The following is an 18,495-nucleotide window of genomic DNA, read 5'->3' as shown; positions in this document are numbered from 1 at the left end:
GGACAAGATAAAGGTGGAAAGAGAGGCCTCAGAAAAGTCCACCAGCAGACTGACATTCCTCTCAGGCTAAGGCAAGTGCTTTATGCCAGCACTCCTTGTTTTCTTCTTTTTTTTTAAAGTGAGGTCATGGTCTTCAGACTTTCCTGGCTGGCCAACCATGAGGAAAGTGTTTATTCATTATACTGCTTAGTACCCTAATTTTTATAGATTCTAAAGTAGAAAATACCTGGAGACAAACAGTCCTCTAAGGAGGTCACACCATCTGGGGCTACAATAAAGGAGGCTTTCCTTCATTGATTTTGAATGCACCTATTTTGTCATTTCCCTTAAAAAAAAAAAAAATTCTATTTATTTGGCTGCATTGGGTCTCAGTTGCCACACGCAGGATCTTTTATTGCGGCACGCCAGCTCCAAAGTGCGCAGGCTCAGTAACTTAGGCACAAGGTCTTAGTTGCCCCAGGCCATGTGGGATCTTAGTTCCCCGACCAGGGTTCAAACCCATGTCTCCTGCATTACAAGGTGGATTCTTAACCACTGGACCACCAGGGAAGTCTCATTCGTATACCTTCACTAGTAAGAACTTGTTTGTGTCCTGAATACTCAGTGAAGAGGAAGAAGATATTTGAAACACCCACCCATCCTCACTGCTAATTGCTGAAAGACTTCTCTTATCTGCCCTCAAATGGACTTGACCCAATACAAATGGATATCCCAAACTTAATTAATCTACCACACATCTACTAAACACTGAAAGGAACACCAATCCTTCCTTCCTAGCACATCTTCTCCCTAGCTATGAAAAAAAGATAAAATTCCAAATTATTTTTCCTTCCCTTTCCTCGGATAGACAGTGTGACCGGCCAAATAAATGCCCCTTCCAAAGATATCCACATCCTAATCCTCAAAACCTGTGAATACACTACCTCCCATGGCACAAGGGGCTTTGCAAATATGACAAAGTTAAGGGTTTGATATGGAGAGGTCAACTTGGGATATCTGAGTGGGTTTCATGTAATCAAGGGTTCCTATGAGAGGGAGGCAGGAGGAACAGTCAGAGAAAGACACAGTGACCGAAGCAGAGGTCAGAGTGATGAGAGGTCCTGAGGAGAGGTATGTGGGCAGCCTCAGAGAAAGGAAGGAAATGGATTCTCCCCCAGGGCTTCCAGGGAGAATGAAGCCCGGTCAAATCATTTTCGCCTTCTGACCTCCAGAACTCTAAGAGAATAAACCTGTTTTGTTTCAAGTTGTTTGGTTTTTGTTGGTATTGTTCAGTCGCTAAGTCCTATCCGGCTCTTTGCAACCCCACGGACTGTGGCCCTTCAGACTCCTCTTCCATGGGATTTCCCAGGCTAGAAAACTGCCATTTGCTTCTCCAGGGGATCTTCCTGACCAGGGATCGAACCCACATCTCCTGTATTGCAGGCAGATTCTTTACCACTGAGCCACCTGGGAAGCCCCTCCAAGCTGCTAGTTTGTGATAATGTGTTACAGCAGCAGTAGAAAGCTGATATGGAAAGCTGCTAAAAAATCTTCCAGGTAAACTATAGTTTCTAACAAGTTGGCCAATTTATCTCATGACACCTAACCCTGGAGGATGAAAAGTTCTACCCCCTCTTATGCCGGGTCCTTAAACTCCAGAACTACCGAACATTTAAATAAAATGAGATATAACATGGCAAGTTGAAAGGCTGAGTGGGCAGTTTGAGAACACTGTAGTTATATACGAAAAGCATTACCCAAGAGGACTGCAAAGGATGAGATAGAAATGGAATGTGACTTATTTATAGCAAAGCCTGCCTCCCCTCTCCAGTGTGTGACAGAAGAGCTGTTTTAAAGTTTTATTCTTCAAACTTGGCTGCAGAACTTGGCTGCTTCTCAGGACTGTGCTTTTGTATTGAGCTTTAAAATATAAGAAGCAACCCCATGGTTAAACTGTAGGCAGGGGTGGCACAGGCAGGGAAAATGCCATGGGGAGTGGAAAGAGGCTGAGATGTTATTCTTATTTAGTTAGTTGCTTAAGAAAAACAAATAGAGGACAAAATAGCAAATGGCTTGGAAAGGTTCCAGGTTGAAAGTTTCTGAGTCCCCTAGCCCTGGGGCTCTCGAGACAAGGGTGGGGCTGCAAAGCTAGTCGGGAACCAGGACTAGGAGAATCTGGCTTAGAGGTTGAGAGTGAAGAAAACACTGACCCTGATTATTAGACATCCCTCCACTCTCTTCCGTCGTCTGCTGAAACAGAATTGTGATAACAGCCCAGGGAAAGCCAGTCTATCCATGCAAAAACCAAGATTGCTCTTCTAGAAAAAAATATGTGTATGTATCTGTGGATCAGGAGTTATAATACAGTTTATGCCTTTTGACTTCGCAATTCTAACTTTTGCTATTAATTACAAGAGACTAAGTAATTAAATTAGGGGACATTATCCGCCTGGAATATTAAGCAACCTTTAAAATTATGATAACATACTGTAGCACAGATTAATGCTTAAGATATGGTAGGGAAACATAAAATAGTTAATGTGCTGTGATTATCCATTAGGTTAACATATAATATATATGCTGCTGTTACAAATTTTAAAAGCTGGGAGGAAACAGACCAAAATATTAACTGTAGTCATATTTGCATGGTAGATGTTTTTCTATAGTTCATCCTCTGATTCTTTCAAATTGAGTTATTACTTTTTAAATGGAAAACAAGTTGTTTTTCAAGAGGGAGAGGAGAAAGAAAATCAGTTGGCGGAAAGCTCAGTTGTACTGATATCTTGCCACGTGGGTTTCAGAACTAAAAATGTTTTATGATTTCTTGCTTCAGGGTCTCCATATGAAGAATGAGGCTATTATTACATCAGGTACAACTCCTGGATTTAGTATCATAAAATATACTATCTCCTAAATACATCTTATGGTTTCTTATCATCTCACACAGCACCCATCACCTAGAATCATTTCTTGGCTCTTTTTCTACCAGACCAAATCCTCCCTTTCTTAAAGATGTTAAGTCAACTGATCTCTCTCCAGATGTCTTTTCCTCTGTATGCCCATCTTGTGCACACCAACTCTCCTGTAAATAATTACAAATGCCCTGAAATTTCCCTTTTTTCTTTTTCTACATAATTCAGTTTGTATGTAAAACAAAAACAAAACCCACATGCTTTAAAATAAAGCAAGCCCCGATTCAAACACCCAAATCAGTTATTTAATCCTTCTGAAACTTGGTTTCCTTATCTGTAGTATAGGGTGACCACCTAACAAGTTATTCTAATGAGTAAATGATTCAGTGTATGTACCACACCCAGGATAGCAGGTCGTATACAGTGGGGAGCCAGTAATTGCTTAGTTTTTTCCTTAATCTTGCACCACTCCTGGGCTCTCCAAATGGACTGTACAATTGTCTAGGACAGGAAGCATGTGGTATCCTACTTTTTATTCCTCTACAGAAGTGTGGGGGGGAATAAAGCACAGTGCCTTACCAGAAGCAGATGTTCAATATATATACTACTTGTTAATCGGGTTTTTTCTTTTTGCAAGGAGCACTAAGCTTCAGGGAGAGAAAAATTAGAAACTATTATGGGTTGAATCGTGTCCCCAAAAAAGATATGTTGAAATCTTAGGCCCTAGTGCCTGTGTATGTGACCTTAATTGGGAATAGGGCCTTTGCAGGTGTAGTTAGTTAAGTGAATATCAGATCTGAATTAAACTGGATTAGGATGGGTCCTCAGTGGGCCATGTGAAGACACAGAAGCAGAAGGCAATGTGGAGATGGAAACAAAATTGGATTGATGCAGCTACAATCCAAGGAACACCCAGGATTACTGGCAGCGACCAGAATCTAGGAAGAGGCAAGGAAGGATTCTTCCTTAGAGCATTCAGAGGAGGTATGGCCCTGCTGACAACTTGACCTTATACATCTAGCCTCCTGAACTGTGACAGCATAAGTTTCTATTACTTTAAGCCACACAGTTTGTGGTAATTCATTAGAGCAGCCCTAGGAAATGAAAACAAAAAATATTCAGAAGTGTCATACTGACAGATATAAGTTATGTCCTGTTTTCTAGACCAAAAAGGTCTTTGGAGCCAGGTGAGATTGCCTTTGGCTTCCCTGGGGGCTCAGTGGTGAAGAATCTGTCTGCCAAGCAGAAGACACAGCTTTGATCTCTGAATCATGAACTGGAGAAGGAAATGGCAAACCATTCTCGTATTCTTGCCTGGCAAATCCCATGGACAGAGGAGCCTGGCAGGCCCATGGTGGGCCCACGGTGCAAAAAAGTAGGACACCTCCTAGTGAGTAAACATCAACAAGATTTCCTTGAGATAAAGCTTCTTTTCAGGACCATTGCATATTAGAGTTATTTGTCTAGCATAGTCCCCCTTCCTAGAGTTCTGCAGAACTGGGTTGGAGTAAATAAACGCCATTTGGATACTGTGGTGGTATTACACTTTAGCGTAGTCCTCCTCCTCCTCCTACCTACCCCAGCGACTGGTGCCACCAGACACCCAGGCCCATGTCCGAGTCATCAGCCTCCAATCCTCTCTCTCTCACCTTCCAAGTCAATTCTACTTCCTAAACATACCCAAATTTTTCTCATCTCTACCACTGCCACCCTTGACCAATAAACCACTTAGGAAAAAACATTTTAAGAGCAAACCAAGGCTATCAGAGACAATGTTCAAAGTCAGTGTTCTGAGGTTCTACTTCTGTCAATGACTAAATGTTTCAGAATAACCCTCTTGCTGAGAGCAACCAGAAAGACTGAAAACCGTTTTGTTCAATTTGTTTTGTTTGGAGGTATTGGAGCACTACCAAGGCAATAAGAACTTTAAACCAAGATCTGCAAGAAGAGAGCCAAGAAGATGAGCCTGGCAATTAGAGTTTCTTTTTCCTCTCAGGACACCGCCAATTTCTTAAGCCAAAGGCATGACCAAGAAGCTGATCAGTGCTTTCAGCAGTCTCATGGAGCTTAAGTGATAACAATTGAAGGTCAGAGTCAAGGATGAGGAAAGGAGCAAACATCCTGGGTTTTTATTGGGACCAGAAGAGCTCACACCCAAGAGAAAAGGTGATCTAGAAATATACTAGCTCTAACAAGAACTGAGATCCAGCTTCATACAATCTCTGTACTGAGTTAGAGTAAGGTAATCCACCACTTGTCTAACTGACAGAAAAGGAAAAAAACAAAAACAGAACTAGGTCCTAAGACTTCCCTGGCAGTCCAGTGGTTAAGACTCCATATTTCCATGGTTGGCAGGGGCGGGGGGGGGGGGGGGGGGGTGCCAGTTCAATCCCTGGTTGGGATTGAAAAACTAAAGATATAAGATAACATTCCCCCAGAGCCTTAAAAATTATCTCTCCAATGCTAATTGTACAATGTTTTGAACTTAATAAATAAAAAATAACTAGAAAAAATTTAAAGACAATGTAAACAATCCAGCAAGTGATATAGATTTTGAAGTATCGGATACTCACTTAATAACTATGATTAATATGTTTAAGGAATTAAATGACAAAACAGAGAATTTTAGCAGGAAACTGGAAACTACCAACAGTAATTCAGTGGAAATTTTAGAATTTAAATAGCAATAGTTAAAAGTTATAAATTCCACTGAATGGATTTAACCACAGATTAGATACAGTTAAGGAAAGAACTTGTAAAACTGAAGAATAAGTCACTAGAAAATATCCATGTTGAAACAAGCAAAGAGGAATAAAAAATTCAGAAAGGAGCACAAGGAACACAAAACACAAAGAGAAAGTCATAATATATGAACAAAATCTCAAGAAGAATAGAAAGAGAAACTAGATATAAACAATACTTGACAATTTAATGGCTGAGAATTTTCCAAACACAGATCAAATATAAAGAATTGCTATGAACTTTAAGAATAATAAAAAGAAAATAATACCTCATAGTAAAATGGCTAAAAACCAAAGTGAAAGAAATCTTGAAAGCAGTTAAAGATTTCAAGAGATTACAGTCAACAGAGTAACAATAAAACTGACAACTTATGAACAAAAACCAACTTTTGAACAAAAATTATAGAAGCCAAGAAACAATGAAAGTTATCAAAGTGTAGAAAGAAAATAACTGACAATCTAGAATTCCATATCGACGAAAAACATCCTCCAAAAAATGAAGATGAAACTTATTTTTAGACAAACAAAAACCTAGAATTTATGTCCAGCAGACCTGTACTAAAGAAAATACTAAAGGTAGTTCTTCAGACAAAAGACAACGGACTTCAGATGTAAGCACAGAGATGCAGAAAATAATTAAAACATTGGAAACAATAATTTTAGTACATCTACATAACTATTATATTTAGCAAATAGAACAAAAATGGTGAAGTCTTTTAGGGTTTTAAAAATAAAGAACAGTCAATCTGACCATATCCCAGGATGTCAGTAACCATCTCCCTTTCAAGGCAATTATTAGGTCTACCAGAAAAGTAGTCCAGTAACCTATTTATGGGGTCATCCCAAATACGAATAATTATTTAACGAACCCCCTTTCAAGAGACATTTGATTTACTTACAACTTCGGTTATTATTCACCAAAGAGGTATGGACATTTTTTTGGAGTGACTATATGTCAATATCTATATTTATAGCTTTGTATTTTTTTCCATTCTTTCATTGTCCATTTTCAGTTTTGATTTGTAATGGCAAGCTAACAGATTTTTTAAAAATAGCCTTCCTACTCCACAATGATTTAAACACACTGGTGGATCAGACAGTAAACAATCTGCCTACAGTGAGGGAGACCTGGGTTCAATCCCTGGGTTGGGAAAATCCCCTGGAGAAGGGAATAGCAACCCACTCCAGTATTCTTGCTTGGAAAATCCCACGGACAGAGAAGCTGAGTGGGCTACAGGCCGTGGGGTCACAAAGCATCGGACACAACTGAGCAACTAACACACACATACATTTTCCTTTCGCAGGTATTTATCAGCTTTTAGTTTTTCTTGTTCAAAATCTTGCAAATGGGGAATCTATTCTGTGACCACTAAGGTTCTCCATAGTGTAACAATACAGGAATATCAATAGTTAAGAGTAATAAACTGTCTGCCAAAGTGTAAAATCTTAGTCTGTTTGAAACGAAGTGAGGGGACATTTTTGAAAAAACGAAATGAAGCCTTAAGTACACCAAAGGCTTTCAAATTAGAAAGCTATACTCAGGGAAATACATCATATTAAACCACACTGAGCTAGTCTCCAAACTAAAAATACCATCCCTTTCATCTGTGGACACTGATACCACTGGTCGGGGACTTGCCTGCACTCCTGTCTCCTGCCAACCAAGATAATGTGATGGGAAGCTTCTCCCCTCTCAAGTTTAATCCTAGGGAAAAAGGAAAACAGAACAGTTTTTTCCTAAGGCAATTAAGAACCTTCAAAATATTTAATGAAAGGATTCTTAAAATGCAGATTGAACAATTAAATTAGTTACCCAGAACACTCTCTGTAGTTCGACCTTGGGAATTTTATTTAACGCTAAAAAAAAAAAAAGAATAGATGAAAGACAGCCCTATGTTTGAGGCATAAAAGTATTTGTTAAAACAAAGTTTAAAAAAAGTATGTTTAAAAACATACTGACTTCCTTGTTTTTAAAATTTAACTTGGGTTAACTTTTTAAAGAAAAGTAAAAAGAAAGCAAAGGGGGCTATGAAAGAATAAACATAATAAAATGTGGACTTCTGTCATATGGATTATCGAAGCCCTGGAATGTTAGAACTGAAAGTACTTTTGAGATCACTCAGCCCAGTTAACCTTTCACTTCACAAATGACAAAACTGAACTGAATAAAACATAGAAGCAACTTGTGCACGGCCAAAAGTAAACCAGTGGGGGCAGTGACAATAAAGGGCCAGATAACCTGGTCCAGTTACAAACTCTTTCTATGACACTCTTGATTTATTCACATACAAGGAAACGGGAAGGCAAACCAGTTCCACAGTTACTCGTTTCAAAATTTTGTTGGACCCAGACCTTCTGACAACTCTCAGGTATAACCTAATGAAAAACCCCTTTCATTCCCTCTCATTATCCTCAAATCTGCCCTGGATCTTACCCATCACCAAGTCCTGTAGATTCTACCTCCCAAACAGCTCTCAGGCACTTCCCTTCATCTACATTATCACTGCCACTGATTTGGAGATCATCTTTTTTCCTCCCATGAACTCCTGTAAAAGCACCAAACTACTCCTCTGCTTACTAATCCCACCGTTTCTCTTCCAGCCTCCGTCTACAATCCCATTCTGCACACCGAACATACAACTTCTCTGATTTAACTTCGTGGAGAATTTCCTTATGAAGTAAAACAGGATCTCAGTAGGTTCCTTCACTTTGGGGATTAGGCCTGTATGAGTCAGAGGCTTATCTGTAAACAGATGGCACATAAAATATAAGGCAATTCATGCAAGGTTTATTTCCAAAAGGACCAAGTATAAACAGGTGGCAGGGCATAGGGGAACCATAAGGGCACATACAGAAACCTCTGACTTGTGAAAGTAGAACCACGTAGTAAATGGCTTCTAGAGTGACCCCTGATGATCTCCACTTCTGGGTATTTGTGCCCCTGCATAAACCCCTCACCTTGATTGAGGGCTAGACCTCATGGCTTGTCCCTAATGAAAGAGATGGAGCATCATGTCCAAGATTTGGTTATAAAATAGTGTGACTCCCACTGCCACCCACCCCTCCTTCCGCCTTTTCTTTGCTTGCTCTGATGAAACAGGCTTCCATGCTGTGACTCATCCTATGAAGACACATATGGCAAGGAACTGAGAGTCACCTCCAGACAACACACAGTGAGGAACTGAGGCCATCATTCAAAAGCCCTTGAGGAACTGAATCCCACCAACAACCACGTAAGTGAGCTTGGAAATGGGTCTTTCTCCATTTGAGCCTCCAGATGAACCTGCTACATCTTGGCCGTAGCTTGTGAGATACCCTGAGCCAGAGGACCCACCTAACCCGCACTTGGGATTATGGACCCACAGAAACTGTGGCAATAAGTGTTCTGTTTAAGCCACTGAGTTTGGGGTAATCTGTTACACAGCGGTAAATTACTAATACAAACTGGAACCATCTCAAGGCCCGAAAGGATGAGCAGAAGAAAAAGGGGTCAGGACCCAGAGGAGGAGAGCAGTCTGCCTAGAAAGGAGCAGTGACTTTCAGTCATGGGACACAGTCCGTGGCAAACCTTGCCAAGAGGGAGTCAAGGGGAGAAATACCCTGACCTTCCTCTTCTTCCCCCCTCCTATGTGTTCCCAGGCCCCTACTGACCAAATTCAGTTGCAAGTCAGAGGTTCTGGGAGCCCTGTAGATGTAGCCCCAGTGGGACAGTGGGCAGCACGTAGAGGAGTGGAGCGTGGGTGTACAGACACAAAGAGAAGATACCTACAGAGCAGCCACACTCCTTGTCTGATGTATCTGCTCTTTTATGGTCCAGCCCTAATTTAACTAGCCAGCTTTATTTCTCAGCTCTCCACCATAGAAACCTAGCACCAAGAAGACATGCACTTGTAGCTTCCAGAACCCAGTATACAAGACCCCAACTCTGACCCTTTGCACGTGTTAGTCCTTCTGCCTCCACGCTTCTCTCATTGTCTGCAAGCTTAATTCTCATTTATCTTTCAAGGATTAAGGCAGGAACCCAACCGTCTGGATGCCTTCTAGGACATCATCATCCCCTCTCCTGCTATGGGCCTCCTGACCCTCCTATCTCCTCCCGGACCCCTCAGCTTACTTCTCTGCACACTGCAATTGTCTAGTTATCCACCTCGCCCCACTGGCCAACGGGTTCTTTTAGGGAACAGCATTCATCCTGCTTTCCTAGCATCTGTGTCTGGCACACAAATGATACTCAAACATATGTGCTAACTAAATAGTTTAAAATCCTCACAGGCCTTGGTCACCAGGGTCTGCAGGTTCCAGCTCTCAGCTGTACAGCCTCTACCTTCAGTGAATTCTGAAGCAATGTCCTGTTGCTAGCTTTCTCGAAACCACTGCTGAAAACTTCTGTGCACATTATTTAGTCCAACCCCATCACTTTGCATAAGAGGAAATGAAGCCAAACAGTATCTTATTTATTGAGTTTACTTATTAAGTTTACCCTGTGGGTAAACAGGGTTAATTTTATCAAGCTTCTTTCTATTTTATGTAGACTAATTTTTTTTCTTTTTTTGCAAGAAGTGTTTCTTAGTTGGGAAGGAGGAAGGCAAAACAAGAGGCAGAGCCAGGAAGATGAAGTTCCTCATCGGGGGAACCAAAGCATTAAGTGAGCAGAGCCCTCAGCTCCCTGTTTGGCATCTTCCAACACAATGTACCACCTCCTGACCTTCCCAACCTGGGTCACAGGAAGCTACAATTTCCTCTGTGTACCTACCATTTGGGGGCTTCCCTGGTTGGCTCGGCAGTAAAGAACCTGCCTGCCAGTGCAGAAGACGCGGGTTTAATCTCTGAGTCGGGAAGTTCCCCTGGAGAAGGAAATGGCAACCCACTCCAGTATCCTTGCCTGGGAAATTCCATGGACAGAGGAGCCTGGTGGGCTACAGTCCATGGGGTTGCAGAAGAGTCAGACACAACTTAGCGACTAAACAACAACCACCTACCCTTTAATTTCCCAGAGTTCTACCAAATCAGATGACCAACCCAGGCGGAAATTTGTCAAGAGACATTATTACCACCACTTGGAACCATATAAAATCAGAAAGCAACCTACTCTCACTCAAAAGAAGTACTAGTTATTAAAGAAAGCAAACATTTCAGAACATCTTCACTCAAGAAACAAGAGCACTAGCAAGTAGAATGAAGCTTGAGCATTACAAATGTTCAAAGGTACCCCAAGTCACACCGTGGAGAATAACCTCGAAAATCAAAGATCTGCCACATGATATTTTCATTAGTTTAACTAATGGCTTTCAGCCCCAACAATGTAGAAATGGTAGTCTGTGGTTTATAAATCGATGGGAGAGAAGATACCAACTGGGCCTGTCAAGTCACCAGGACCCCATCATGGGTTCACTGGGAAATTGCCAAGTAACCTTCAGCAAATTTTACATCTTTCCTATAATTCAGTTTTCCCATTTATAAAATGAGAATATTGACTAGAAAATCTCTTAAGATGAAGTCACTAAAATTCCTTAATTCTAACTCAATAAGAGCCTTCTTCTTCTACATCTTGTAACATCTGCAAATAATTACAAAATCAAAAACCCCCTTCAAGATACCAACTTCTCCATGACTTTACAATGCATACTCCACCCGGATATATTAAAAGACACTAAATAAATGTGTTTCAAACTTAGCTGGGTATCACATTCTCTTGAGAACACTTTTAAAACTCAGATTCCTAGGATCCAGTTCAGACCTATTAAACAAAAACAACTTGAGGGTCCTTTGAAAGTGAAAGTGAAAGTGGCTCAGTTGTGTCCAACTCTTTGCGATCCCATGGACTATACAGTCCATGGAATTCTTCAGGCCAGAATACTGGAGTGGGGAGCTGTTCCCTTCTCCAGGGGATCTTCCCAACCCAGGGATCAAACCCAGGTCTCCCACATTGCAGGCAGATTCTTTACCAGCTGAACTACCAGGGAAGCCCAAGGGTCCTTTGAGGACCAGTATTTTTATAAAGTAACCCTAAATGATCTGATATACAGCCAGGTTCAATAACCCCCAGGATCTTTTGGATCTAGCAACAGTAAAAAAAAAAAAAAAAAAGTTAACAGGTCTAGGCAACTTAATAATTAATATTTTCTTTTAAATAGATTTTTAATGTGATCAATACATTTTTCATGCAACACCTCCTATCCAAAATGTGAATATGAAGGATAGAAAAACTAAATTAGAAAGCCTGCTCAAGTCAATAAATAAACCATGCCTTGGGAAAGTACAACTTCTCACAGTTAATGACATAGAAAACATGAAAAGAAAATGTAGAGCTTTCTGAAAAGCGTAGGCTTAAGAAACCCACCCATCATTACTCATATGTCAGAAGGTTACCTTCCTAAATGGCATTTAAAAGTCACAACAACACTATGGACATAATCAGCCCACTTATTAATCGGAGGTTTACTCAAAAGCTCCATTTCTCTAGATTTAGCTTTTTAAATGTCAGCATCTGAACCAACACAACACAGTCCAGGCAAAAATTTCACACTGAAAACATCTGACAAGAGGAAGAAACAAATAGGTAAGAGAACAAAAATTAAAATGAAAGCATTATTTGCACTTTTTTAAATGTCCATTTCTGTCACAGACCTCTGAGAAAAGGTTTGATTTTATAGCTCTGACCTTGAATAAATCATTACATAAGAGGACTTCCATAAAAATATTTTTAATCAACCTTGGTTTCACGATTCAACCTTTACCCACACCTTGAGGATAGTGTCCTACATTAGGTAAGTCTGGGTCATAGCCAGTGGCCAGTCTACAGCAGAGAACTAGATGGATATCCCATGTTTCAAGCACAACTAGGGCTTAAGTTAGTCCAATTAACTAGATTTAAATGATTCCAGGTCCTGGACCCATACTGGGCGATAAGTGTGTCTGCTTTCTTTCTATAGATTGAATAGATCCAATGTCTCTTTTATATCAATTAACTACCATAGCAAATAACATGAACACATATATACCCACCACAGATTTGTCATGAGGAAGCAAGATAGATTTCTAATGTAGAAACCAAATAACTAGTGGTCATTTCTCTGAAAAATTACAGCATTTTACAACTTTATCCCTAAATTACACTAAAAAATTAAGAGGCCCCTGGTACCACCCAAAAAGTAGAAATCAAGTTCCCACAAACCTGTAGGGAGTTATCCCCTTCCACATAATACCAAACGTTCTTGTGGAAAGGTGTTTGGATTGCATGACCTTTACATCTCCTATTAACCTTTAGTAATCCATTGATTTGCCATCTCCTGAATAATATAAAAATATTTGCATTGTTTTCCTGTGTCTTAAAAGGCAACTCACTCTATGAATGCACCTTTTTAACAGCACCAACATTTATACAATTTCATAATTTATTTCCTCTCCTAGTGTCACTGACTCTAGAAGAAAAAAGATAAAAGGAAAAGAAGCCTTCATCATGGATCACCTCTATGCCAAGCAGGATGTGAGATGCTTTACTGACTTTATCCAAATGAATCTTCACGATAACTTCATGAGGTACCATCTCTCCTCCCACCTTTTCCCCCACTTTTATAGATTAAAAAAAAACAGAGACTCACAGAAGTTATTTAACTTACTCCATCCAGGTCACACAGCTTGGAAGTGGCGGAGTTGCCATTTTAACCCAGGTCTGACTTCAAACCCCACGTTCCTACAAGCTTGGCACAGTGTCTCCTGGTCCAAGGTGGGTTAAGAAGGTAATTAATAAGTGTCTTTATGTTATTTTACATGTCTCACAACTCGGTTAGCCCCACTAATCTTTTTTTGTTACTACAACTTAATAAGCATCTCTCTTAGAAATGGGTTATCTAAGCATTCTTTTGTAAAGCAAAGGATTAAGGAATTTAATACTAAAAGCAAGAGTACTCTGAGAGTTCTATTTTTACAAGGAGAAGAAAAAATTCACCATATTGATCATCCAGGAATATCTAGTTCAACACTGTTCATATGATTAACATAGATAGAACACAGAGTCTTGCAGAATACACAGAACCCAGCAGACAACTCAAATATTAGTGAAACAACTGAGCATGATCTTATTTTCCTTATTTTTAATAATATATGATGTAGTTCGGCTCCGTTTGCATAAACATGCAAACCTTAAAAAGGTACATGAGAAATAGCACCTATTTTCTCAAATTCAGCAATGCACAAGTAAAACCAACGTGCCACATTTCCTTCCTTTAAAACATACGCTTCCAAATATTTCTATTTGAATTAACAGCACCGATGCCCTTCTATCATCCAAGGGCAAAAACCGGTCATCTTTGACTCTCCATTCACCTTCTGATTTTTATATTCATTCTGTTTCCAAGTCGTTGTTAATTCAGACTCTTTAAACCTCCTGCTCAGTCCTGCTCATTTCCGAGGGAGGATACAGAAGCACCCCAGCCTACCCATGCCAAAGCCTCCAATCCACCCTTGATGATAGTCCACGTGGGGATAAGAGCCTCACCGGGGCAAGGCTCATAATCCCAAAAAAATGTTGTTTTCACAACTCCTGGCACTAAAGTTTTTATGATTAAATTGCCTATGACTCAACATTCTAAAACTTGGCTCCATCCAGACTCTGCTCTAAATCTCACCTCCATTTACTCCAATTACTTGTAAATCATCCTTTGCCCAAGTTAACCCAGTTCTGGTTGCCCTTCACTTACTCCCGCTCTTTGCCTTTTCAAAGCATCTCATTGCCTGGAATATTGCTCTACCCTTCCGCTTTCCACATAAGGCGGAAAACCTGTGGATCCTTTAAAACTGAGTTCAAGGGCCTCTCATCCACAGCCCATGCCAGATCTCTGAGGTTGGAAGTAATTGCCCGCCTCCTCTGAGATTATGGCACACTCTACCAGCACCTCTCTTTCAGAAATTAACACTTAGACTCTATAACGGTGATCTGCATACATCTTATGTCTCCTACCAGCTGTAAAGCATCTAATACAAACACACCTCTGTGTCCTTCCAACAGCATCCAGAACAGATCTTATGAGTGCTATGGGTTTGAAGAACATTCAATTAATTAATGTTACACAAAGACCTTTACATGGAAGGACCATACGTGTCCATCTGCACTCTTAGGCAATCTTTGGTTTAAAGAAAACTAAGCCACATAATGCTTTTCAAATGTTCAATACCAGCATAGCTTCCTTGAATTTTAAACTTTGGGAATCAGAGGGTCTGAGAAGAAAATTATGTTCAATTATCAGTCAAGGCCATTTAGACTGAAAACATTTGTCGACCCATCAATCATCAGCCCCCACAGAATACAGACATGCAGCAGTGCCCCCAGCGTTCAACCAGATGCCTTACTTTGCGGTAGACTATCATATTTGGAGAACTCTCCTCTGGGTCCACGATCCCCACTGCTCTCTGATCCCCGGATCCCTCAGCCATCCTGGGTGTCTTCACTCACACTGCAAAAATAAATGAATAGACCATTAAGACAGGAAAGAATTACATAAAGAAAGCTTTGCCACGCAAAGAACTAAGTATCTTTTGGCAGGTGGCATGGAAATGAAACATGATGTAATTGCTTTTTGTTTCTCATTAGTTTAAGTGGTATTTTTCTTAAGTCAGGGGTAATTGTTGTCTGATTATCCATATACATGCTTCTCATTCCAAAGTCACATGGTTTGTTGGCTTTGTTTTCAGCTCAGAATCATACACTCTAGGGGTGATCAGATGGCAATCTTAAAAAATCTCCTGGAGATAGATGAAGTCAATCATTTTGATGTTGATTTTGTCTTATCAAATCTCATGATTAATTCTATGTATTAAAATGTGAATATTTTATAAAGTAAATGCAAAACAACACCACTAGGAGATACCACTTACACACACCAGGATGGTTATAATAATTTTTTAACTCAAACAACATTGGCAAGGATGTAGGGAAATCAGAACCCTTGCACAGTGTTGATAGGAATGTAAAATGGTTCAGTCACTATGGAAAAGTTTGTTAGTTCCTCAAAAAGTCAAACATAGAATTTACCATATAACCTGGCAATTCCACTCGTAAGAACTAAAAGCAGGCATTCAAACGAATATTTGAACACATATGTTCAGAACAGCACTATTCACTGAAAAATGGCAACAACTCAATGTCCCTCAACTGATGAATGGCTAAACAAAATATGGTCTGTCTCTGCAATGGAATGTAGTTCAGCCATCCGAAGTAATAAAGGACTGATACACACTGCAACATAGATCAGCCTTGAAAACATTATGTGAAGTAAAAGAAACCAGACACAAAGGGTCATTGTGACGGACAGAATATTTATGTCCCTCTAAAGTTTATATGCCGAAATCCTAACCCCAAATCTGGCAGAATTAAGAGGTAGAGGCTGTGATGGGATTTGTGTCCTAATGAAAGAGACCCCAGAGTGCTCCTTTCTACCAATTGAGGACCCAGAGAGAAGAAAGCCATCCATGAAGAGGGAACTGAGTTCTCATCACACACCAAATCAACTTAAGCCTTGATCTTGGACTTCCCAGTTTCTAGAACTGTGAGAAATAAATTTCTGTTGTTCATAGGTCACCGGGTCTATGGTACTCTATTTTAACAGCCTGAAGGGACTAAGCCAGTCCATATTCCCTTTACATGAAATACCTGTTTACATGAAATGTCTTTGGGAAATCCACAAAGATAGAGAGCAGATTCGTAGTTACCAGCAGTTGAGGGGAGGAGGGAATGGACTGGATGTTCAATAGATGTGGGGTCTCCTTTGGGGATGATGGAAACATTTTTGAACTAGATAGAGGCAAAGGCTTCTTGCAGAACCCTGTGAATGCATTTAATGCCACTGAAATGTACACCTTAAAATTAATTTTAAGTTATGCAAATTTCATCTCAATTAAGAAAAATTAATATTTTTAATTTGACCTTTTTTTAAAAGAGCCTGAAAAGACAGCAGTAGACAATGAGAGCATATGGAATTTTTTTAGTTAAAGAAGCAAATTCAGTTCTTGGTATGATGCACTATTTACTGGGTGACTTCGAACAAGTTAAATAACCTGCTGGTTTCCTTTGCTAACTTCCTTTTAAAGCAAAATACTGAATGCCCACTCGTGCCCAGAACCATGCCAAGTCACCTTCCCCTACATTGCTCTCATCAGTAAAATGTGAATTTCACTGAGTACTCACAGGTAAGGGTCAAATAAATCGAGTGTAAAGTATCGTATCAAGCCATAAAAGTCCTATACAAATGTTATCACTAATCTAAGAGCCTGCCTGGGTTGTTTGCACAAAATTCATAGGCTTTTCATCAAAGAAAACTTTTATAAATACCATACTTGACAGAAAAGCCCATTTCAATTTAAAATATAAACTCAGGAAACATTTTATTAGAAAAATAAGTTGGTACCAAAGGTCATCCCATAAGAGCAAATTTGGGCAGAAGATGGGGAAGAGACGGGAATTTGCAATTTATGCTAAGAATTTAATTGCCCCAAGTATCCCATTTGAATAATGTTGCTTGTTTTCTTCATCATTTATGAATTAGGCTGCATTTTAACAGTTAGATTACAAGCAGAGATACAGAACATCATTCTATTATCTCTACCCACCATAATGTCAGTATTTCTATGAATATTGTACTACATGGAAACACTCATTATTATTCTAATCAGTCTCACTTAACAGTTAAATGAACAACACGCGGTTTAATTTTTAAACAACTACTCACTCACTCTTTTACCTAAACACAGAACATGACTGAGCATTTAAAACAAAACTGAGTCTATTTGTGTATCTCATTTACCTATGGAACAGAGCCACCTTGGGTTTCTATTGCTTTACTTCAAAATGAACACTTTCACTTTAATGAGCATATTATCTCCCTCCCTCTCTGCCCCAAAAAACTGCAGTAATCGCAGGATCGGAAATGACCTGGAAACAAAGGTGTCAGCCCTCCTTCTGCCTTTCGCTGGCCACTCCTTACCCTCAACAGCAACATTCCTGTGTATTAAAACAGGCTGGTGAACCAGGCTCTGGACTTCAGACTGCTCAGTGAACGCAAATAGCTTCTAGTTTGGAACTTTAGTGAGTCTAATATGTAGTAGAAAAGCTTCTATTTTTGGATTCCCTATCAACTCATTTTAAAATTCAGACAAGTCATTTAACTTTCCTATGTCTAGAAAGAATCATTTCTAAAATAGTGATGCAAGCACTTTCTAGTCTATATGTCAACAGATGTTAGAGAGTACTAGATGTGAAAGGTGTAGGTAAGGATATTCTAATTAAATCACTGACTATAGAGCTGGAGTTCCTAAAATTAAAGAACTAGGTTCTCATTTATTATAATATAGCATAAATTTTTACTTTTAAATGAACTACAATAAAAATGAAATAAGAGCCTTTTAAATTTAGTGGTGGAGGAAAACAAAACCTTCTTTATGTTACTTAAATACACATGTATATAAACACCACAAATAATTTAGGAACTTGTAACATTCGTGAATGTTTTTCTGAAAAAACCCAACTACATTCAATAGAAAGAAAACATGTCAATAATAATATCTTTCCACACTCACTTTCAACTAGTAAAAGAGGAGAAGGGCAAATGAGTTACCACCACACATTTCACAATCTCCAAGGAGAGACATACTAGCTTAGTGGTGACAAGCTGGCCTCTGTTACTGGACAGATCTAAGTCTGAATCCAGGTTCCACACCTCGCTGAGTGATCGGGGCAAGTTACTTTACCTCTCTGTGCCTCTGTACCACAGCCCCAGCATAGTTGAAAGCCCTCTAAACCGAGAAGCCTGGACGCCTCACCTGATCTGCAACTATCTAGCTGCTGGAACCAGGTCAAACCACAGCCCTAA

General features: G+C 39.7%; 1 protein-coding gene across 10 annotated transcripts in view; it reads right to left on the bottom strand.

Annotated features, from left to right (window-relative positions):
• Positions 1–18,495, bottom strand: part of RGS6 (regulator of G protein signaling 6) — a 595,059-nt gene that overhangs the window by 554,781 nt on the left and 21,783 nt on the right. For all 10 annotated transcript variants that reach the window (XR_010663895.1, XM_065940384.1, XM_065940393.1 and 7 more), the window contains exon 2: positions 14,981–15,084. Coding sequence is in view for 9 of the 10 variants with exons in the window: in XM_065940384.1 (XP_065796456.1) it covers positions 14,981–15,064 (84 nt within the window). In the remaining variant the exon portion in view is untranslated. The remainder of the gene's footprint in view (positions 1–14,980; positions 15,085–18,495) is intronic.

Source organism: Muntiacus reevesi, chromosome 7 (genome assembly GCF_963930625.1).
Source record: "Muntiacus reevesi chromosome 7, mMunRee1.1, whole genome shotgun sequence".
Classification (NCBI taxonomy): Eukaryota; Metazoa; Chordata; class Mammalia; order Artiodactyla; family Cervidae; genus Muntiacus; species Muntiacus reevesi.
This window is presented reverse-complemented; position numbering and strand designations above follow the sequence as displayed.